Source organism: Alligator mississippiensis, chromosome 4 (assembly GCF_030867095.1).
Source record: "Alligator mississippiensis isolate rAllMis1 chromosome 4, rAllMis1, whole genome shotgun sequence".
NCBI lineage: Eukaryota > Metazoa > Chordata > Crocodylia > Alligatoridae > Alligator > Alligator mississippiensis.
In genome coordinates this window covers 43,761,773-43,785,401 of record NC_081827.1, presented here as the reverse complement: position 1 = coordinate 43,785,401, position 23,629 = coordinate 43,761,773, and the positions used below count along the sequence as shown (strand labels likewise).

The 23,629-nt window shown below is 43.4% G+C and overlaps 1 protein-coding gene across 1 annotated transcript in view; it reads right to left on the bottom strand.

Moving 5' to 3' along the window:
* WASL (WASP like actin nucleation promoting factor) overlaps positions 1 to 23,629 on the bottom strand; it is a 73,563-nt gene that overhangs the window by 7,495 nt on the left and 42,439 nt on the right. Inside the window, exons 6-8 of the mRNA XM_006268652.4 lie at positions 10,054 to 10,222; positions 5,750 to 5,792; positions 5,191 to 5,344 (exon numbers count right to left, since the gene is read on the bottom strand). Of these exons, the coding sequence (XP_006268714.1) occupies positions 5,191 to 5,344; positions 5,750 to 5,792; positions 10,054 to 10,222 (366 nt within the window). The remainder of the gene's footprint in view (positions 1 to 5,190; positions 5,345 to 5,749; positions 5,793 to 10,053; positions 10,223 to 23,629) is intronic.

The window sequence follows — 23,629 nt, the reverse complement described above, 5'->3', positions numbered from 1 at the left end:
TAATGGTAATAAGTACTGAACAGTATTTGTAAAAAGAAAAACAAAGTACAAACCTAACTTAGGCCTGTGCGAATAGGGAAGTATTCTATTCAGATTCGGCTGATTCGGAGGGCAGTGATTCGATGACGAGATTTGGATCACTGTCCCGAATCGGCGTTGGAAGATTTGGTGCCGATTCGGAGATTCAGCCATAGACTATAATAGGGAATCACTGATTTATAACTTTGTAATTTTTTGGCAGATTTGGATGAAAACAGCAGGGACAGTAACCCCTTCTGAGGGCATGAAACCTGCCAAGTTTCAAGGAGATAGGTACAGGGGTTTATAGGAAACTGAACCTCAAGCCCCTGAAAGCAAAACTCATGACATGTGACTTTGTGTGTGTGTGTGTGTATGTGTTAAAGTGCAGCGGGATGAAACTAGCAGGGATGGAAGCCTGTAACAGGGGCCTTCCCAGTGCTCAAGCAGCAACAGTTCAAAAAAGGGACAGAAAGGCTGTAGACAGAGGCTTATGTGCTGTTTCTACATCTCTCCCCCAGAACACTGTAATTGGAAGGGGACTCAGGGATAGATCACAGTCACTGGCCAGGTACAGATGTCAGTCTTTCCCTGCCCGCTCCCCCTCCCTCTTCTCAGTTTCTATTCCCCTGAAAGACTGCCTTCCAAATCCATTTGGAGGGAGTTTTTTGATCTCCCAATTCAATTCAGATTTGGTGATTCGTTCTCCAAATCAGGCCGAATCTTCTCTGAATCAAATTGGCGACCAAAGCTTCGCACACCCCTACTGACTGGGGTCTTGATGAATGGCTTTTATTGTCCTGGGGTAGAAATGTCCCCAAATAAACACTATATGTTTTGCATAGAAAAACGTTTAAGAAGTTAATACAACTTTACAAGGAAACAGATGAACTTTTTTTTTGCTAAATTTTCCACAGGATCTCAGTGGATCTGAGAATCATGATTCTGAGTGGTGCTCAACTGAACAGACTGCAGTTGCCCTCTTTGGGTACAGGTGACCAGCGTATCACCATATGAATTTGCCTGTCAGTAAGAGTTCCATATAGATCTCTCTACAGGCTGAACCTGGCACAATCTTCTCCAATGCATCTCCAGTCCAACCTTTCTATATGGCCTGCATTCTGCACAGGTCAGTGCTTCTGGTGCTGGTGTTGCCAAATCTTGTGGGGTGCACTGTGGTGCTACAAGACATCTCAGGAGGTGGTCTATGGTTTACTTCTCCTGACAAACGTGCTGGTTGGTTGCGTAGAGGCCCCATGATTTCATGAGCAAGTTGCATTTACCAAGACCCACTCTCAATTTGTTCAGGCTCTGCCATGTGTGTCATTTGTAACTGGAGCCAGATGCTAACTCCTCACAGTGGGTAATACGTCACTAGCTGCATTCAACAGCTTTGTTGCCTAGTTTCTTCCACTCTTTTTGCAAGAGGGCAGTTCTTGTCGATTACGGTAACGTGGTCAATGGTATGATAGAGGACAAAAAGTTATTTCTCAATGAGATACAATGGTGCACTGGTTGCTGTCCATACAGCAGGCTGCATGATAGGTATCTCCCCATGGTGCATCCTAGGCAACTTCTAGAGGGTCATCTCTTAGAAGGCCAAATCTATTAACCACTCCAAACACCAACCTGGCACAAGGATATGGCACTTCCAGCATCCAAAGAGAGAATTGTATTGCAGGCACAACTACTTTGAAAAGTTTAATTCAAAGTTGAGAAGACTTTAAAAATGCTTTAGCTACTAAATACTGAAGTAGTTGTAGTTCATTATTATTCTTTGCATACTTCTATCCTTCCTCCCTTGCTTCCCCTTTAGTTCCTTATACTTTGTGATAGACATATATACATGCCAATCTGAAATACATGCAACTGATATATATGCGTTTCAGGTTGCAATTGGAACCCCCCCCCCCCCCAATTAAACAGTTTAAAATAAAATATAATAAAGAGTTCTACATAATTTTCCTGATTACTGGAAAAAATAGGTAACTTGGCCATGATTCAAAGTTTGCATATCAGCAAAAGTTTGCTGCAGATTACCAGACCAAATATAAAGTTTCTAACTTGGAAAGATGCCATGTGTATTACTTAGATGCAAATCTAAACAGCAAAATACAAAACAAAAACCTCAAGCCATATCTCAGACATAGTGGAACAACTACTTTCACTGCCGTAGAAATATAGTTTAATAGGCCATATATGACTAATTTGCATGAAAAGTAAGCAATATGCTAAATGAAAGTTCCATTTGACCAAGAGTAGTTGAATGCTTTATGGATTTTCACAACCATAAAACTATGAGACAGTCATTTCACACTAGAAAAAGAACAACAAAATATTTTGGAATTCTCCAAAGAAGCCACCTCCTACACTCCAAGCCAAGAAAAAAATGAAGACTATTTGAAAGGTTCTATGAATCTAGCATCTATGAATCCATGGAAGAATTAGAAAAAAAAATCATATTTGAGTAGGTGATAGCAATAGCTAAAGTTGAGTAAAGAGCAATGACAGCTTTGCTAAAAAACAATCCGTCCCAGTCCAAAGAAAAACTCATTAAAAATTACTTCTAATTTAAAATAAATTTAAGCCTTATTTCAAGCATCATGTCAGGTCTAATACTTTCTATAAGCACAGAGAATCTTGCAATAAACATAGCAAATGAAAAATTGTAAAAAGGCTATGTTTCAGGAAAAACCCACAAAAGGCACTTCAAACTGCAGTCAAGAATAAACATTATATATTTTGTAGCTTTAGATAAAAGCATGGAACTAGGGGTGCACTAATAAAGATTTTCTTGGCCGATACCGATGGCCAATTATTAAGCAGTCATATTGGCTAATACCCATCTGATAGCTGATTTACAGGAAAGCAGCTGGCAGCTTGGAAAACTGTGTCTGGATGGTAAGTCGGGGGGGGGGGGGAACAGATTGAGGTCTCCCTGGTGAAGGAGGGAGTGGGGCAGGGGCTGCTCAGCCATAGTGGCAAATGCGGCCCTGGGAATGGAATGAATCCATGGGTGGCTTGTCCGGGGGGGGGGTGGGGGGAGGAGCATGGGGGGCATGTGACTCCTATATCTGTGTGAGATGGACCCATGGGAGGCTTGTCCAGGGGGCAAGGGCGGGCTGTCCACTGTGGGCTTAGGGCCAGGGGCTGCGCCTGCCTCTTCCCAGTGGTGGGGCTGGGCTCTGAATGGGTGGGAGAGGGGCAGGATGGGCAGTGGTGCTGGGAGGTGTGGCTAAAGAGTGGGCTATAGCCACCCCAAAATTCCTGATAGCACTGCTGTCCACCCTGAGCACAGCCCTGGTCCAGCCCCTCCACCAGGAAGAGGCTGGCACAGTCCCTGGCCCTGAGAGAGTAGCCCGCCTCCACCCCATGTACAAATCTGGGGGGCACATGTCCCCCATGCCTCCTCCAGGCGTGTGTGCAGTGGCAGGCAGACGTCCCCCTTCCCCTCCCCCCTCATAGGTTCATCCCGTTCCCAGAATCGCATTCACTGCCCTGGTTGTGCCTCTGCCTGCCCCACTCCCTCCCTCACTGTGGGGTCCTTGATCTACCCCCTCCACCCACACCCCCCTTTCCTTCCCTCTGCCCCTTCACCCCCACAGACTTACCGGATGGACACTACTCTCCAAGCTGCTGAGCTGCATTCCTGGCTGTGTGCATGCTGTGTCTGCACACACATACGTGGCATATAGCGGTCATATTAATCAGCTACATGGGCCAAAAAAAGCTGGTTGCTGATAATGTAAATTTTTCTTTTAATCGGTGCCAATCCGATATACAACCAGGATATTTATAGATTGAATATTGGTGCACCTCTACATGGAACAGATAAAATTTAAATCTTTAGGGCTATTAGCCTCATTTTGTTTGTCATGCATGCTAACAAGAGGCAGTATTTTTTTTTATTTCCACACATGCAAAGTGGGCTGGAACTTTAAGTTAACAGACATAGAAAAGCCAGTATTTTATGCTAGTTGTTAATTAAGGGCAAAAAAAGAAACCTCAAAGACTAATATTGTTACTATATGATGACTTGCTTCAAACTAAGGACTTTGTATACATTTTATATTTAAAAACAATGAAACTAAGGAGATTATGTAAAAAAAAAACCAAAAAAACTTTGAAATTTTCAGATCTGCTATTTGATACCAAAGTTTTATTGAGCCAAATTTTGATGGTAAACCAATGTAGAAAAATATTTTAGAATTACAAACAGTATAAATTATGAATAAGTATTTTGGGGCTAATGTTTCTTATCCGTTAAAAAAGGGCCACTCAGTTGCAACATACATAATTTAGTGATATATGCTTAAATAGCAGTTCACATACATACCACTCCAACGTGGGGGACCTAGAGAACAAAGGTTACAAGTTACTGTACTCTGAACCTATGGTAACTTGGTCACCTATGGCATTTGGTCACCAAATCATTTACCAAGAAGCATGAAATTGCTATAGTTCCAACTGTATTAATACCCTGGAATGACCTAGATAATTTGTACCTTTGATTTTAGCAGTATATTTTCAGCAGAATAACATATTACAGAATTTAATGAAAAGATGGAAACTTGAAGAAGACCTTATGATCAATAAGCAATGGCTCTGCTACTCCAACTAAAATAATACCTCTTCTTAAATATTTATAAAAGTTTTGCATGCCTCTGGCTGTTAGAAGGCATATTATACAGTACTGCTATAATATACAATCACTCAAACTTTTCTCCTCTATATCTGAAGCGTCATCAATGCGGGGTTTTTTTTGGATTGCCAACAGCAATCCATTTTCTGAATCAAGATCATTTATAATCTTTCAAGAACCATAAATAAAATATGTAATGGATGCTATTTAAAAAAACAAACAGATGGAATATATTGCATACCTCTGTAGTCAGAGAAAATGTTACTGGAAATTTCTTATCCGCCATGCAAATCACTTTCATTGATTAAGATAAATACTTTAGAACTATACGCATGGGGAAAAATTAGACACTTTTACATAGTGAATTTATGTTATTTAGAAGTGCCGTAATACATTAGAGCCTATTTCTATTGCAATATAAAACCTAAGATTCAGTAAAATTCTCTCTCATCCCAACATTAACACACATAATAAATATGCCCCTCCAAAATAGCTTAAGCACTTAAATGAATTAGTAAATGGAAATTCACCTTGTCTCCGCAGCTCATTTTTAACAGCTTCTACTCCTCCTGTTTTTTCAATGAAATCATATATGACCTTTGAAGTTTCTTTGTCTTTTAGTTGAGCCTCTGAAATTCCGCACAGATCAAATAGTTTTTTCAGTTCTGGGTCCAAGTTGTTTACCTGCAAGTCATACATATTAATGCAAGAGCTTATGTGTGGCTACCATTTTCAAATCTAAAGATTCTTATTTTTTACTTGAAAACTTTGCTCAAAAAATTCCACGTAGTTAAAAGAAACAGCAGAATAAAAATTAGACTCAAACAAAGCACATATTTCTGGACCAAAGTCTTCCATAGGAACTGACCATTTCTGAAAGGAAAATAAGTTATTCAGCCTCCAAAAGTATTAGCTAGCCTTTACAAATATCACCCCCATCTCTAATAGTTTCAGTATTTTTTTCCAAAGTTCTGCAACATCACAATAATCATCAACTGTATGGTTCACAGTGGAATTTTTGGCATTTGATATGCTTAACACAATCTGGCTGAAAATGCTATGATTTAACCATTCACCGAGGTTACTTACATCAAAGCCTGTGTTTGGATCCCAACCAACATGTCCAATGTGTCTGAAAGAACAAAAAAAGACAATTTCAGCCCACGTTAAAGCCATGATGATTTTGTGGATTCCAGAAAATCTGGGTTCAATGTCAGGCTAACATTCCTCTGAGACAACAAGACCTCCTGAAGTCCTTGAACTCTCCACTTTGTCAAGTCTATGACATTTCCTTTCCTCCCCACAGAGTCTTGTTAGACGATCAGTGCTGCCCTACTTTCACTGACCCAGTGACTAAAATACTAAGCTACATGTAAGTCAGGGGAGAAAAGAAAGTGGGGGGAGGGTTGCATTTTATGTAAAAGATCTGTATGATTTCTCAGAGCTCTAGTATAAATCTGGAGAAAGACTGGTTGAAAATCTCTGGGTTCGGGGCAGAGGGGAGAGCAACAAGGGTGATGTTATGGTGGGTGCCTGCTATAGGCCACCAGACCAAGAGGATAAGGCTTTCTTCAAACAGCTAGCGGAAGTTTCCCGATCACAGGCCCTGGTTCTCATGGGGGACTTCAAACGCCTTGATATCTTCTTAGAGGGCAATACAGCAGTGCACAGGCAATCCAGGGAGATTTTGGAGAGTACTGGGGACTTCCTGGTGCAAGAGAAGATCAGGGAAAGTGTGGGTCCCTTATTGAACGGGGGAGGCAATTAAGTGGCAGATAATACAGAAAAGGCTGAAGTACTCAATGCTTTCTTCACCTTAGCTTCACAGACTATTGCATCTGGTAGCACAATTTGGGGAGGAGGTAAGCAGACAACAGTGGCAAAATAAAAGGTTAGGGACTCTTTAGAAAAGCTGGACATGTGGAAGTCCATGGGGGCCAGATGTGATGCACACAGGGGCGATAAGGGGATTGGCTGACATGATTGCACAGCCACTGGCCATCAACTCATGGTGATCAGAAGAGGTCCCAAGGCTGACCCCTAGGGCATTCCACTTGATACCAGCTGCTAACTAGACACTGAGCTACTGATCTACTTACTCCCTCTTGAGCCTGACCATCCAGACAGTCTTCTGTCCACTCAATTCTGCAATTCATTCATCCAACCCATACTTCCTTAGCTTGCTTAAGAGAATGTTGTGGGAGACTGTATCAAAAGCCTTGCTAATGTCAAGCTCTGGCACTTCCACTGCTCTCCCTGCATCCACAGAGCCAGTTATCTCATAGAAGACAATCACGTTGGTTAGGCATAACTTGACCTTAGTCAATCCGTGCCGATTGTTCCTAAGCATTTTCTTCTCATTCAAGTGCTTTCCACATCCTATCCCCAAGGACTTCTCTTCTGCCCACTGTATCCACTACACAATAGATGCTAAGGCTGCTTAAAGATGTGAACCCTCCCCTCCCCCCCCAAAACAGCACTTTACTGTTAACTCACCCCTACACAAAGCATGCCCAGAAAAGGCAACATGTTAGTTTGACCCAGCTCACCAAACGTTTGTATAGATCAGGTCCTTCAGTGGGGCTTTATGGCACCTTTATCTTATAGCTGATTGAATCAGCTTTAGATAAAAGGGCCAAAAATCCCCAGTGAAGCATCCAATCTATACAGATGCTGGAGAGCTGGATCAAATTAATGCGCTGCCTCTTTTAGTAAAACGCTGGGTGTTCCCCTTCCCCCCATCTGTCAGCACCCTAAAGTATCATTTATTGGATAACTCAATTAGATAAAGTGTGATAAAACAGTTCACAGGTCTTGCAGCATTGTTGTTGGCAGAATAAAAAAGGCAACATGTTGGTTTACCAATGTTTCATATTTAGAACCTCTTTCTAGCAATGATGAAGGCTAGAAACTTTTAAAATTGAAATTGAGTTTCTGCACAACTTAACTCTTGCAAGTAAAAAAAAAATGCAACAGGTTGGCTGGATCCAGCTAAGAGATCATATAGTTCAGGGGTGTCCAACCTTTTTGAATGTGGGGCCGGATCACGAACTTTTCATCACCCAATGTGCCAGCGAGCCATATTCAAAGACATCACAGGAAGTGGTATCATATCAGGAAGTGATGTCAAGTGATCTTTGACACCAATGAAGTTGCAGGTGTTGAGATGGTGCTGGTTGACATGGCATGCATGCACGGGTTGACATAGTGCTGCAGGAGTCACTTGGCTACAGCCAGGTTGACCTGGTGCTGGAGAAGCCGTGGGACCAGGCTGGGGTTGACATAGTGCTGCAGGACCTGCCTGGGCAGAACCAGGCCGGCACCGGCCAGCAAAAGCAGCATGCAGCTGAAGCTGGCTTTCCATGTGTTGCTGGGGACGGGAGGAGGCCGGCCAGGTCTGCAATGGCCAGCAGAAGCAGTGGCGGAGCCGTGTGCTGCTCAGGACTGACCGGTGCAGGTTCGTCCCATCCTGTCCCGAGTGGCACATGGCTCCGCCGCCGCTTCTGCTGGCCAGCGCAGACCCGGCCGGGATCCTCCTGTCCCCAGCAGCACATGAGAAGCGGCCCCTTCGGGGCCTCGCATGCAGGTGGCTGGGCCCAGAGAGCCGCAGCGCCCGGGGAGAGACTGGCCAGGGGAGCAGGCACCACCTTGCTGTGTGGCAGGGCAGGGCAGGGCAGGGCAGCGGGGCTGGCTTGAAGCGGGCAGGTGAGGAGGCAGGCACGGGCCGGCAGTGCCAGCGGCCACTGCTTGGCCTCCCACGCGGGGCCGCTCCCCTGGGCAGGCCCCGCAGGGGTAAGCAGATCCCCTCCCCTCGCTGCCGGCTGGGGCCTGAGGGCCGGCCCTGCCCGCCCCGTGCTCCGCCGCTACTGCCGCCCTGTGGCAGCAGCTCCATGCTCTGCGCTTCTGCAGCAGCTCCACACTCTGCGCTGACACCCTGTGCTCCATGGCGGTGGCTCTGCACTACGCACTGCCGCCACAGCTCTGCCGCGGGCCAGATAAAATAGCTTGGCAGGCTGCATGTTGGACAAGCCTGGTATAATTTAAGGTACATTCATCAGAACAGAGTTCATGTTCATTACTGATTAGCAAAATTTGGTCCAGATCTTGATTCGAGTATTCCAGTGATACTGTCATAAAAGTGTTCCTTTAGAATGTCAAAAATTCCAATAACATTTCTGAGTCAAAAAGACCATTAAATAGCATTACTGGATGTCATCATAAAGAGGGGCCAAAATCCACATCCATTTAAGTGCAAAATTGGTCTTGTACAAAAAAAATACAAACAGGTAAGAAAGAAAAGCTCCTAAGGTTTCTCTAGGAACTTATATATAGGGACCTACTCAAATAGCAATTTTGTGGAAATCAGTCACTTTGAATTTTTAAATCATCTAATTCTCACTTTTTTCAGAGTTCATTTTATTTTAAATATATGTACACACGCAAGCTTGAAAAAGACAGTGTTCCACTAATGCCAAGCCATGAAAACATTTTCTAAAGGAAGATATTTTATAAATGAAATCTTAATTTTAATAAGCTTTTGCCCTTCTTATGGCCATCTGGCGGCCAGTTACTGCCGCCAAGTGTACACCACTAGCGCAATTTTAAACAAGGAAAAACTGCACTGGAATAAGATCAGGATTTACAGAGATTTAGGCTGTAAACTAGAGGTCTTCATTAGTATAGCTACTCCAACAACTGGCCACAAATAGTTGAAATCCCTAATGTTGACAAAGCCCAAATGTCATTATGGGTTGGGGCTTTTTTTTTGGGGGGGGGGGGGAGGGGGCAGGGAACGAGGGTGCTTTTAACATGCAATTCGGCTCTCCCCTACCATCTGTTTGTCATGTTTTGCCTTTGTATTGCAGTGCACCTTATTCCAGCAGGTGTTGTACAAAGAATAAAAATAAAGTTTGTGTCCAAAGAGTTTAAAGCACAGTCTGTGCTAACTCTGGGCTTTCTTCCTTATTTACCTCTCACTAATCCCGTGAAACACTGTTTCCAAAGACTAATAAAAGAGATTGGTGCCAGTGGTAGCACTCCTTGTATGTTTATGCTAGGAAATGTTACCAGGCTATCCTAGTACACTAGTTACGGGAGGGAATAGTTCAGCAGAACAAAATCACTGAGCATAGGGCATAATCCTACACTTGAGAAAACTGATTTTGTAACAAAAGGAATCAACATGGATCTTTCCTGTAGCCTTTTTAGACTTTAAATCCCCATGGCCATGCGCTTGCCATTTCAAAAGATACTGAGATACATTGCTGTTAAAATTTCAATTCAGGAAAATAATAGAATTAACCTATAACAATATGGAAGAGATTTTTTAAATACATTATTGAAGTGATGGCTGACCTTTAGGTGTAAAATAAATATTAAAAAGGAGTACTTACTGGAAGTTGCTTGGAGTTCCAATATCTGCCTTTGTCAATCTCTTCTTTTTAGCTTTTCCTTTCTTCTTTTCTTTGGTATGTGAAATATTGTTGACTTGTGAATTATGAAATCTGCCAGTTGTAATTTCAGGATTTTTTATATCAACAGTTGCCATTGGCAGATTTGGACCTGTGAAGAGATAGTGTGAACACACTTCACTATCCTTCTGAAACAAAGGGACTATACTTTTAGCATGGTGACCACATATTCTATTTGCTTTCCAGTCTCAAATGCTACTTGCATGAACACTGTGCACTCGCATGTTTAAGAATCATAGTTTAAGAATCATGGGATGATACTTTACGAAACATAGTTTAAGAATCATGGGACAGGCTCAAGTTAAAAATATTCACTAAACAGAACAAAGCTTTAGATATACTTGGGGTAATGTTGAGGTCTGTTCAAGATTTGGATATTTATCCTATACCACTTTTGTACAGAAGTTTCATACAAAGAAATCAAAACCACCAGAGTAAGAACAGTTCATAGAGTGCTTTTTCACAGAAGATAGTAATGTTTGCTTGTATAGAGATATGGGTTGGATACCAGGAACACTAAACCCCATGATGAGTCAGCAGCAATGCACTACTAACTTCATAATATGGAAAACTAACTTCTAGGGCCAAGAAACCTCAGACTAATCTTAGCTCAAAGAATGATGGAGATAGGTGATGGATACCGGCTCATGAGAGCCTAGAAAGCTGCCAAGTTTTGTTTTTAAAATATGAAAAAATACCGCAGTTATTTTTTTAGTTGCCTGGTCTTTGGATCAATTTCTTTCTCTTTGTGAGATAGCTTGCAACATGATTTACAGACCAAATACATGGTGGGAAGGATGAGGTATTCAGGCAAACTGCTAAGAGGCTGCTCCCTCCCCCTTATTTATGTTACTGGTTAAACGAACTGATTCTAAAAGAATAGCAGAGAATGCTTAGTCACTTTCCAAATTAAACTTGTTTTTTTGTTAATGTTTGCAGTTTTGAGTGGAAGCATGTCTATGTTAGTAGATGTTGTAAGCAAGACTATTTAAAGACTAAAAGGCAAGTCATAAATCTTTCTCAAGAGGATGCTTCCACTGTAGTACTGTTTAGTGAATGACCTCATCTCTCCTGTAAACTTGTGGGCAAACATTACATTTTACTACTGGTGGTATTGCTTACTCAAGCATGCATATAAGCTGCTTTGATAAATCAAGGCCTTATTTAGGACTCACCTGCTCTAAGCTGCCTTTTATATAGATAAGCATATCCAAGGTTATTATAATTTTTAAGTATTTTGGAAGTGATGTTACGCCTTATGCTTCAGAAGCAAAGCTAACTTCCATATCTCTGTCTCTAAAATGTGGCAATATGTACTAAGTGCATGTCTCATAGGACTGTGTAGGGGCCCTGCAGATAACACTTAAAACCAGTATTTAAAACTAGGTACATTAACTCCTTACCAAATCCTATCAGGCTTAAAATTTATCAATATTTTTCAGTCCTAAAGTTATGAAACATATACACATGCACACACACACAAATACATAATTGATTAACAATTAGATTGTTGGTTAACATGAACTTCAATAGGAACTTACTACAGTAACTGTTTTGCCACTGATTTTATTTTTTTATTATGTGCATTTAATACAAAATAAAAAGTATTAAAAAAAAAAATCAAAGAAATCTGCTACTTTTTACTGGGGGAGAGGCAATGGGGGGGGGAAGGGGGGGAGGAGAAGAAGGAAAGGATATTGCACTTTTTTAAAAGTGATTTTCACCTTTTCTGACATCACTTTTAAACAATCAATATTCTGAATATTTACTGACCATATCCTGCATGTAAAATCCTATTGATCTAACCGTTAAATGGCTGAACTCTCAGAAAGACTGACATTTTCAGAATGAATCTTTATTCAATATTTTAAAAACCATTAGCTAGCTGCTTTATATTTACAATATCCATTGTAGAATTCACAAAATAAAGCTTTTAACTGTAACCTGTTCTTACCATCAGGTTTAGACCTTGGCTGTCCACGAGGAATACAAGAGCCTGTGAATAAATTCTCATTTTCTTCTAGTACTGCCATATTAATATCCAGCAAAATTTTCCCCATCATAACACATGCACCTTCCCCATCAGAAGCAGACAGATCAATGTATGAAGATGAGAGAGGCATACAGAGTTCATCACTGGGAAGTACTTGACAATAGAGAGGTCCTAAACATCCACTGATATCAATATCTGTAATATCTTCTGAAGGGGCTCCAGAAAATTTAGTACAAAACATATCAAAATATTCTGTATTATATAAAATCTTCTGTATTTTGAAGCGTTGCCTGTCATCTGTCCTAGAGTGCAGACAGGTCTAGAATAAATCTAAACAATTCTATCTTAATAGCTGAAATAAAATTATGCCATGTGGTTCTTAGTTCTTCAGAAACTAATTCTCTGACAAATCCCCTCACTCCTTTTTAATCCAGAACTCTACCACAAGGTCAGTACAACGAAGATAACTCTTTAAATTTGCATGAAGAGACTTGGCTATTACAACTGCGAATAAGACATAAATCCCAGGAAATTACAGGCTAATGCATTTTACATAACCATTAATGCTAATTTAATTTTAATCCTGCAATTCTGTTCAAAATCTTAAACCCGTAACATTAAAAAGATCATCCCAAAATAGAGGTTATTTTTAAGTAGCTTTACATCCAACCTCCCTACACATACAGAAAACCTTGTATTTTGAAACCCAATGGGAGATATCCTGGCTCCACAGAAGTCAATGACAGCATTCTTGACCGACTTCACTGGGGCCAGGACTTCACCTTTGGAACATTCTCCGTCTCTCTCTCACACACATATATACACACACATGCAGTTATATGAGTTTCTACAGAGATAGTCACCTGTTGGGATACAACACAAAGAAAGATATTCTGATAGGAAATAACATGCTTGTTTTACTAGAACTACATATAAATTAAAGAAATTAAAATGGAAGGGTTATTTACTCTACAACAACTCTGATTCTTTAGAAATATTTTGCCTATGTGTACACAGTGCCAGTGCCCTTGCTCTAGGTGCCTAAAAGCAGAGTCTTTTAGCCAACAGCAACAAAGGCTCTTGTACTCCCTGTGCTGTCTTTCTTTCATGGTCTGAGATAGAATGTTGCCAACTGTTAATTCCTTTGCCAATAAAGAATCCAGGTGTTACAAAACTGTGGCCATGAGGAAGGTCATGGGATACATATGACAATGCATTTTGAAGAAATGACCATTGTTTGCCATAGATTAACTCCCTGACCAGCAATTCAGCACTGCATGAGATCTTTCTACTCAGGTGATCTGTTAAGGCAGGCAATTATTTTGGGCGGAGGGCCGCTTACTGAGTTTTGGCAAGCCATCAAGGGCCACAATAGGCAGCTAGGGGCAGATAAATATTAATTTTCTAAAATTTTTAGGGGCCTCGCAGGCCAGATAGAATGGCCTGGTAGGCCTCATCTAGTCCCTGAGCTGCATTTTGCCCACCCCTATGCTAAGGGGTTCTTCAGTCCTGGCAGGGAAGACCTAGTAAGGTGATCTGAGTACTGACGCATCCAGAAGTTGACTTCTGGGAAGCAAGGGGGAGGCAGGGCTGCTGATCAAACTACCCTTTATTTAGTCCATTGCCATGGTACTGGTTATAACCTGAACCCCAAAGGTCATGCACAGGAATGCTGCAAGGACTAACCCAAATTACTTTTAAACCTAGAAAAAGTGCAGACTTGTCTCTTTCTGAATCCAAAGGCCTTTTGTCTGAGGTTGGTTTAAGTACTCTCTTCACCTGATGCTGAAAATATGTTCCAAAATTTTCTACATAGACTGGTGCAAGTGAATCAGCTCTTCCTCTGCTTGCATCTGTGAGATGTCTGTCCAGGCAGGACTGCTCAACATCAAGGTTTCCACCCAGGTCCTGGTTTGGCACTGTGGGGACCGTGGCTTGCAGGTTCTTTCCAGTGACAGGCAGGTGGGGGTGTGCCTGCAATGAACGCGGTGTCTTCTGTCCCTTAGGGAGCAGGCAAGAGAGCTACAGAAAGTGGTGGCAAGGCTCCAATGCATCCTCAGCCACGAGGAGTTCATTGATTTGATGCTGGAGGATACTGCTAGGACTGTGGAGAAAGGACTGCCAGAGGCAATGCTGCAGAAGGAAGAGGATATGGACTCCATGGAAGGTGGAGGCTAGAAGCTTGTGACCTTTGGCGGTAAGCAAAGTCTTTATCCCCACTTGCAGTGGTGTGCCTGGAGAACAGATATCACGCCCTAGCAACAGAAGAGAAGGAACACATTCTATCAGTGGAAGAGGTCAGGCAAGGCCTCCCCAATGTTGGGAAGACTGAGACCACTGCCACCAAGAGGAAGTGATGGGTGGCAGTGGTTGGAGACTCCCTTCTGTTGGGGACAAAGGCATTCATCTGTTGGCTTGACCTGCTGTCTTGGGGAGCCTGGATCTAAGATTTCACGGAAGGACTACTGAGACTCATTGGACCCTCTGACAAGTACCCCTTGCGGCTAACCCATGTGAGCACCAATGATAGTGCCCCTGAGCAGATCAGGTGAAGCTGACAGGGGCTCAGGTGGTGTTCTACCCCTACAATACTCCTATCCTATTTTTTTCCTTGGTTGTCCCATTCATTCATTAGCCCCTGTATAGTGGAGGCTACTAGTTTACCGGGTGGGCCTTCGAGCCCATGGCAATTTTGAATGGACAAATAGACAGGTCGTGTTCCCCTTGATCTTTTTGGTCAAGGGGAGGGGCCTGGCCAGGAGTGGACACATTCTGCAGATCAATACGTGGCTGTGCCAGCAGGGCTTTGGATCCCTTGTTGTTCCAAGATGGGATATTGTTATGAGAAGAAGGATTGCTAGGAAGAAATGGATCCACCTGATGAAGGGAGGGAAGAGCATCTTTGCAAACAGGTTCACTAACTTAGTTAGTAGGGTTTTAAACTAGGTTCATCGGGGATGGAGACCAAAGCCCTGAGGTAAGTGGGAAAGCAGGTGATGTGAATGAAGCACAAGCAGGAAGGAGCAATGAGGAAGCAGGGCAATCTGTTAGTTACCTCATGTTTGTACATGAACATACAGAGCCTGGGATACAAGCAAGAAGAATTGGAAGTCCTTGCATAGTCACGGAATTATGATGTGACTGGAATAACAGACTCAGTGGGATAGCTCGCATGCCTATTACTGTCATGGATGCATATAAACTGTTTAGGAAGCACAGGCAGGGCAGAAGGGGAGAAGTTATGCTGTAAAACGGATGTGTGATTGCTTGGAGTATGAAACCGATTAGGGGCAGAGGGGAGAAAAACAAGGGTGATGTCATGGTGGGTGTCTACTATAAACCACCAGACCAGAAGGATGAGGTGGATGAGGCTCACAAACAGGGTAGAATTGATGGGGAATGTAGACACAGATGGCAACTTGGGCAGCAACAACCACAAGATGATTGAATTCAAGATCCTGAGGAAAGGAAGGAAGGAGAGCAGCTGAGTAATGACCCTGGACTTCAGAAAAACAGACTTCGACTCACTCAGGGAACTGAGGTGCAGGATCTCCTAGGAGGCCAGTCTGAGCAGGAAAGAAGTCCAGAAGAGCTGGTTGCATTTTAAAAGAAACCCTAGGGCGCAGGAAGAACCATCTCAATGTGCAGGAAGACTAGTAATTATGGCAGAAGACCAGCCTGGCTTAGCAGGGAACTCTTCAATGAGCTAAAACATAAAAGGAAGCTTACAAGAAGTAGAAACATGGACAAACAACTAGGGAAGACTGTAAAGGTATTTCTCAGACTTGCAGGGATAAAATTAGGCAGGCCAAAGCACAATTGGAGTTGTAGCTATCAAGGGATGTGAAGTGTAACAAGAAGGGTTTCTATAAGTATGTCACCACCAAGAGGAAGATCAGGGAAGATGTGGGTGCCTTAGTAAATGGGGGAAGCAACCTGTCGGGACCCAGGGCAGCCGGCCAGCAGCTCTCCCTGACTCCCACCCGGGCAGATAAGGGTCCGGGGCCTTAGAAGGCCGTTAGGCGGGTACTTGTGACGCGTGGAGTGGAATTAATTAGGCAGACGCTTATCGGTTGCAAAGCAAGATTGTTTACTCACGTCAAGGTGGTGTAAGACGGAGGTCAGAGATACTTAGTTAGTTACAGCTTAGAGATTGTCGTTCAGTTATTCTGCAGATATATATATATATATATATATATATATATATATATATATATATATGGGCCGGCGGTCGGCTTATCGGGCATGCGGGGCAAGGGTATGCCAGGGAGGTCGTGGCGGGAAGACGCTGACAACTGATCAAATTGTCAGATTTACTCCAAGGTGTGGGCAGAGTTGTCTTCGACTTTGCAAAAAATGTAAACGGGTTTTGTTTGTATGATAGCCAATTGTTTTTCGCCACGTCATAAATCTAATTAGAATCGCCAATTATCTAGCGGTCTTTGCTAGGGTGTTATTTTCACAGGGTTACTCCTTGTTTTCTTTGACCAATTATAATGATTTATATAAAGCAAAGAAGGCAAAAGTTTTTATCTTTGTTAGTGGCGCAGCAATAAATTTCTTTTTGACATGCTCAGAAAAAAGCGATTACTATCATTATTGTTAACCCTTAGTTCACCTAGTGCAGAAAAAACTGTTTTAAATGGTTATTACTTGTTTGTGACATGGGCACTACTTAATTTGGTTGTGACACAACCTAATGACAGATGAGGTGGAAAAGGCTGAAGTACGCCATGCCTTTTACACCTCAGTCTTCAAAGACAAGGTCAGCTCCCAGACTACTACACCTGGCAGCAGTTTGGAGAAGAGGAAAGCAGCCAACAGTGTCAAAAGAACAGATTAGAGACTATTTAGAAAAGCTGAATGTGTACAAGTCCATGGGACTGGACACAATGCACCTGAGGGTGTTAAGGGAGTTGGCCAATGTGATTGCTGAGCCACTGACCATCATCTTTGAAAACTCCTGGCGATTGAGGAGGTCCTGGACAATTGGAAAAGGGCAAATGTATTGCCCATCTTTAAAAAAGGGAAGGTGGAAGATCCAGGGGACTACAGACCAGTCAGCCTCAACTCTGTCCCTGGAAAAATCATTCTGGATTCTGGAAGGAATTCACTTTTAAGCACTTGGAAGAGAAGAAGTTGATTAGGAACAGGTGGCATGGATTCATCAAGGGCAAACTATGCCTGACCAGCCTGATCGTCTTCTGTGATGAGATAACTGGCTCTGTGGAAGTGGGGAGAGCGGTGGATGTGACATATTTTGACTTCAGCAAGGTTTTCGATAGTCTCCTACAACGTTCTCACAGACAAGCTCAGTAAGTCCAGGTTGGATGAATGGACTCTAAGGCTGATAGAAAACTGGCTGGATCATTGGGCTTAGAGGGTAGTACTTAATGGCTCGATGTCTAGTTGGCAGCTGGTATCAAGTGGAATGCCCCAAGGGTTGGCCCTGGGACCAGTTTTGTTCATTATCTTCATCAGTGACCTGGAAGATGGGATAGAGTGCCTCCTCAGCAAATTCATGGATGACACCAAGCTAGGTAGAATAGTGGATATACTGGAGCTTAGGGTTAGGATTCAGTGTGACCTAGACAAACTGGAGGATTGAGCCAAAAGAAATCTCATGAGGTTCAATAAAGACAAGTACAGCCCTTTACTTAGGATGAAACAATCCCATGCACCAGTACAGACTGAAGACTGACTGGCTAAACAGCAGCTCTGCAGAAAAGGACCTGGGGGTTACAGTGGACAATAAGATGAATACCAGTGTGCCCTTGTTGCCAAGAAGGATAATGGTATACTGGGTTGCATTTAGTGGCAGCACTCCTATTGAATCATGGAAAGTGATGATTAGTAAAGTATTGAAACAGGCTCCCTAGGAAGGTTGCAGAATCTCCATCCTTAGAGGTTTTTAAGACTTGGGTATCATCCTTTGGTTGGGATTATACAGCTAGGGATGGTCCCGCTTTGAGCACGTGGGCTAGATAACTTCCGGAGATCCCTTAAAACCCTAATTTTCTATAATTCTGTAAGTGATATTACACTGCTTACTTACTTGGGTTCTTTCGCCAGTACATTCATGCTCCTTATGTCAATGCAACTTGGAAAGCAGAATGAATGGAAGAGGAGATCCTGTCTTGTCTGCATTTCCCTAACATCCTTGTGGAATGCACCCACAATCCAGTGAAAAATGACTAAATAAAAATCTAGACTGATTTTGAAATGATGAGGGCAGACTGAAGGGTGGTATACTGACTTTCTAGCATCAATAAGGTACACATTTCAATGTCTTCCTTAAAGAGATTTCTCTACATCACAGATGTATTCTGTCATTTAAGATAAAGGCAATAATTAGTCATTGGCTCTCAAAAGCTGCAGAATTATTCCTTTGTTGCATCCCAGAGACATTTAGGCTCCTTTTCTAGGCATAACATTGGAATACTCTTGATCTTTCCTAGACAGCTGCCATAACCAGTGAAACCCAGCACTGTAAATGCATAAAAGTGTTCAAAACAAGATGATGCCGGTTATCTTCATCTGACCTTTTTTGGACAGACACAAAGGGCACATCCACACACGCAAGCACATGTGCTTGCAGCAGCTAAAATAGAAGTGGTGCAAATTTGAGCTGGGCGTTTTGCCTCAGTGCACATGCTCGGACATGCACTTTGTTGTGGGCCAAGTTGTGCCATCTGGGGCAAAATAACCCTGCCTGGATCCTCCCGGATCTGCAGCCAGGGGGAGCTAGAGCTCAGGGCCAGCACCTGTGCTGTCCCCAGCCATATAAAAAGCTGCTCTGTCCTGGCCCCATCAGTACAAAAAGCTACCCTGGCAAGTAGCTCAGGGCTACTCACTCTCAGGAGCTTCTGGGGCCCAGCCAATTGGTACCTGGGGACACTGGCCCTTGTGCCAGCTGGACTGCTGAAGCAGCCCTGAGAATTCCCTGCACCCTCTACCCACTGCAGCAGTCTGGCAGTGGGGGCTGCTGCCTGGCTATAACCTGCTGCGCACCTGCCAGACCTGGATGAGGCATCTGCCCCTCTGGGCCAGCTGCCAGAGGGTTGTGGCTGCAGAGTTGGCCTTTGTGCAGCACTACTGTCATGTGTGCCCCCTGCCCGGCCTATTGCCCAGCTATTGCCCAGATGTTCTGGGTGTGGTGGCCTGCTTTGAACTGTCAAAGCATGTCCTCCTGGCCCCAATTAGCCAGAAGGTCAGCTACAGCCAGCAGGCAGGGTCCTGCCACTGGCCTCCCTAGCAGGAATTCTGGTGATCCCTATTGGAAAACTGAAAAATCCCTGATAAAATAATCCCAAAGTCACTCTGTAAAATACAGGCAGTCCTCGACTTACAACATTTCGAGTTACAATGTTTCGCACTTACAACATTTATAAATTGACACCCCGTTTGCTAGGTCTTGGAGTGGCTGCTAAGACTGTTGGCTCTGTCTACCGTTCTATAGTGGAGACTGCAAGTAAATATTAGGGACAAAAAATAAAACCTGTATTTTCATAGATTCATAGATGTTAGGGTCGGAAGGGACCTCAATAGATCATCAAGTCCGACCCCCTGCATAAGCAGGAAAGAGTGCTGGGTCTAGATGACCCCAGCTAGATACTCATCTAACCTCCTCTTGAAGACCCCCAGGGTAGGGGAGAGCACCACCTCCCTTGGGAGCCCGTTCCAGACCTTGGCCACTCGAACTGTGAAGAAGTTCTTCCTAATGTCCAGTCTAAATCTGCTCTCTGCTAGCTTGTGGCCATTGTTTCTTGTAACCCCCGGGGGCGCCTTGGTGAATACATATTCACCAATTCCCTTCTGTGCCCCCGTGATGAACTTATAGGCAGCCACAAGGTCGCCTCTCAACCGTCTCTTGCGGAGGCTGAAAAGGTCCAGTTTCTCTAGTCTCTCCTCATAGGGCTTGGTCTGCAGGCCCTTGACCATACGAGCTGCCCTTCTCTGGACCCTCTCCAGGTTATCCACATCCTTCTTGAAGTGTGGCGCCCAGAATTGCACGCAGTACTCCAACTGCGGTCTGACCAACGCCCTATAGAGGGGAAGTATCACCTCCCTGGACCTATTTGTCATGCATCTGCTGATGCACGATAAAGTGCCATTGGCTTTTCTGATGGCTTCGTCACACTGCCGGCTCATGTTCATCTTGGAGTCCACTAGGACTCCAAGATCCCTTTCCACCTCTGTGCCACCCAGCAGGTCATTCCCTAGGCTGTAGGTGTGCTGGACCTAGCTTTCTAGCTTTGCTGTTTGTCTCTCTCCCCTTGTGTGCATATGTGTCATTTTTGTTTTCAAGGAACACGCGCCAGACTCCAACAAAAGCTCTAACTGCCACTCTGTCCAACTCAATGACCTTTCTTTGCTTCAAGTACTAAAGATACAGTATACCAAATAGGGGGTTCTTCATATTAAAATTCTACAAGAAAAGAGAATAGAAGTAAGGAATGATGTTAAAATGAAAGTTTTACTTAATGCTTTACCTTCAAGTGTTTTAACCACTTCCTCCTTTCTTTCTGAACTTTTTTTAAAAAAAGGTAAAAATGGTTCTTAATGGTGATTTTTTGCCATGAACTCATTGTACCCCCAAATCCCAAGCCACAATCACCAATAATGCTATAATGCAAGGCTGACCCCTGTGTGTGTCAGATGGTCCTCACACACTGCCTGCAGAGCCAGCTTGGCACATGGGTTGGAATCAGCATAACAGGCTGCTTACAGGTGTGGCAAAACCTTTTAAAAACTCAGTGCTTTACTTTAAGCTTGGCATGCCTCCATGCCAGGTGCAGCGCACACCCAGAAGAAGCATCACATTACTTGGACCCAGCTTGTCCAACATCTGTACAGATCGGGCACTTCAGAGGGGCTTTTTGGTGCTTTTATCTAATAGCTGATTCAGTCAGCTATTAGTTATGGAGCCTGGTCCAACTAATGCGCTTCCTCTTCCAGTAAGCACCACTTGGTTTGAAAGGGCACTTAATGCAGCACAGGCTCTGTGCTAGTCCTGTGCTGTATGCAGTGTGCATGGCTCATCCAGCCCAACATGCTGCACGCAGCACAGGCTGGCCCCACTCTGCACATGGTACAGGGGACCAGCAGGGGGTGTGTGTTGCATGCAGCACCCTGCCAGACTGGCCCCACATGCTGGCTTCAGTGTATGGTCCTGATCCAGCCTGCAGACTGGCTCAGCAAACTTCATGTGGCCTATGGCATTGGATGAGTTTGACACCCATGCTGTGTAGGACTGTGTTAACATACATTTAAATAGGTAAATTTAGTTCACTGATATTAACAAAAGTGGGTATCCTAGAGACTGACATTTTCTACATCTCCTGTATCTGCAATGGTCATAATACCTAAAATCCCTATTTGGGATTAAGCATGTAGGGATATCTAAGGCAAGGAAGGGATTACTCCTCAAGAAAAAGGAGAACACATTTTCCCAAGGTTCTAGGACGTACCACAGGAAGCTCCCTTATATATGTGCCATAAAGTTGTTTAGCCCTGGATGGGAAGAAGAATAGAGTCTGTAGCAGTGACTCAAGGAGAGAAAATATTATGAAATTACTCAATACCATGAACCTCTCTGATTACAAGCTTGGTACAATGAGCAACACTGGAGGTGGCATACATTAACATGTGTCAAAGATATGGACTCAGAGTGTGTTACTGAAATTGTTATGTTAATACAATCAGTTCAGTAGGGAAGGCAGCATGAAACTTCTCTCTTCTGCCACTACCACATCTTGGAGGCCACATCTTCAGAGAGCCAAAGGAACAAATCTTGGGCTTTATTCTACCCTCACAGAAGGCAAGGGAAATCACTTTTTGCTTCCTATTAAGCCCATAAGAAGGTGATCCATTTCACAGAGCAGTGTTCTCTATACCTTGCAGTGTATAAGGACAAGGACTTGATTACAGATGTAACTGAGGAGAGATTTTTTAAAAGGTTACAACAGCCTGCACTCACTGGAGCACATCTGTAAGACTATTTACATTTCAGGAGAATCTTGTTTATTCAGATCTGTGTCAGGTCTTGCTGACGTATCAAGAAAGGGTTTCAGATGAATTTGTCTTGCTGTCTGTGCTTGTTTAGGAAATGAACAGTAGATGACAAGACAACAAAACAAACCTCTGGGACACCCAGTGCTGTGGGGACCACTTACTTCACAAGGATAATATTTAAAACCCAAGCTGAAAACCTCGGGCTGAAGTGTGGTACTGGCAACAACAACAAAAATTCCAACTTGAACATGAAGTGCCATTTCCACACCCTCAGCCATCCTGCCTTTCTTTCCCCACATTTTACATGAGTGTGATGAAAAACTGAGAAGTATTATTTACTTAGTTTTGGATCCATGCCTACCTTTACCTTTAATCTATATCTCATTCTCATTTGCATAGAAGCCCCACTTCTTTTCTTTTTATTGTATGTTCCTTTATTATGGTATAAAAGAACCTTCTGCTATTTAGTTTCTTTTGCAAGGTTTAATTCAGTCTAATGTTTAACAACTTTCACTGATCTGCCAAGACTTAGCTTTCTTTGGTTTTTCTCCATTCCTTGTTAGTTCTCTGCTTACTCCTAAACTCCTTCTTAAATTATTATTGCAGGGTTTGGCAGCCTTCTGCCACCCAAATTTACAACCTGACAATTGCTGGAAGAGGGCCAATGTGGTGCTTATCTTCAAGAAAGCGAAAAGGAGGACCCAGGGAATTACAGGCCAATTAGCCTGACCTCAATCCCTGGTAAAATCCTGGAAAAAAATGATCAAAGAATCCATTATTGATAGGCTAACAGAAGGCAGTATTCTAAAGGTCAGCCAAAATGGCTTTGTTGAAGGTCACTTCAGATGGGACATAAGGAAAAACTTCTTTACAAGTCAAGTGCCGAGGGTCTGGAACAGACTCCACCCAGAGGTGGTACAGTCACCTACCCTGGTGATCTTCAAAAAGTGTCTTGATGCCCACCTTGCTGGGGTCATTTGACCCCAGCAGTCTTTCCTGCCCAAGTGCAGTGGGGCTGGACCTGATGATCTTGTAAGGTCCCTTCCAGCCCCTAACATCTGTGAACCACTGCAAGTGGGAAATCTCCATCTCTTCTCCCCTTTCTCTCTGAACAGCTGGCTGCCAGATTCCCAACATTCTCTGCTGCACGGGTAAGCTTAGATGCAGAGCAGCAGGCTCCACAGTGAAAGGGAGCACTGTGGAGCAAGGGCGGTGTGGCGCAGCTCTGTGAGACTGAACCTCCATGCTGAATCAGACCTTTTCATGGGCTGGATCTGGCCTACGGGCTGTAGCTGTGTACCCTCAATTTGTCCAGTCAGATCTTGGGCTTTTTCTACAAGTTTTCTCCCCTTGCTTGGATAAAAATACCTGCACCTGTGAAAAAGAAATTTCAACCCTACATTCAAGTTGTTGAGGTCTTCAGTCCTGCTGACTTCACTACTTTCCTTAATTATTAAAATCTGACCCTTTAAACAAAGAATCTCAATTACA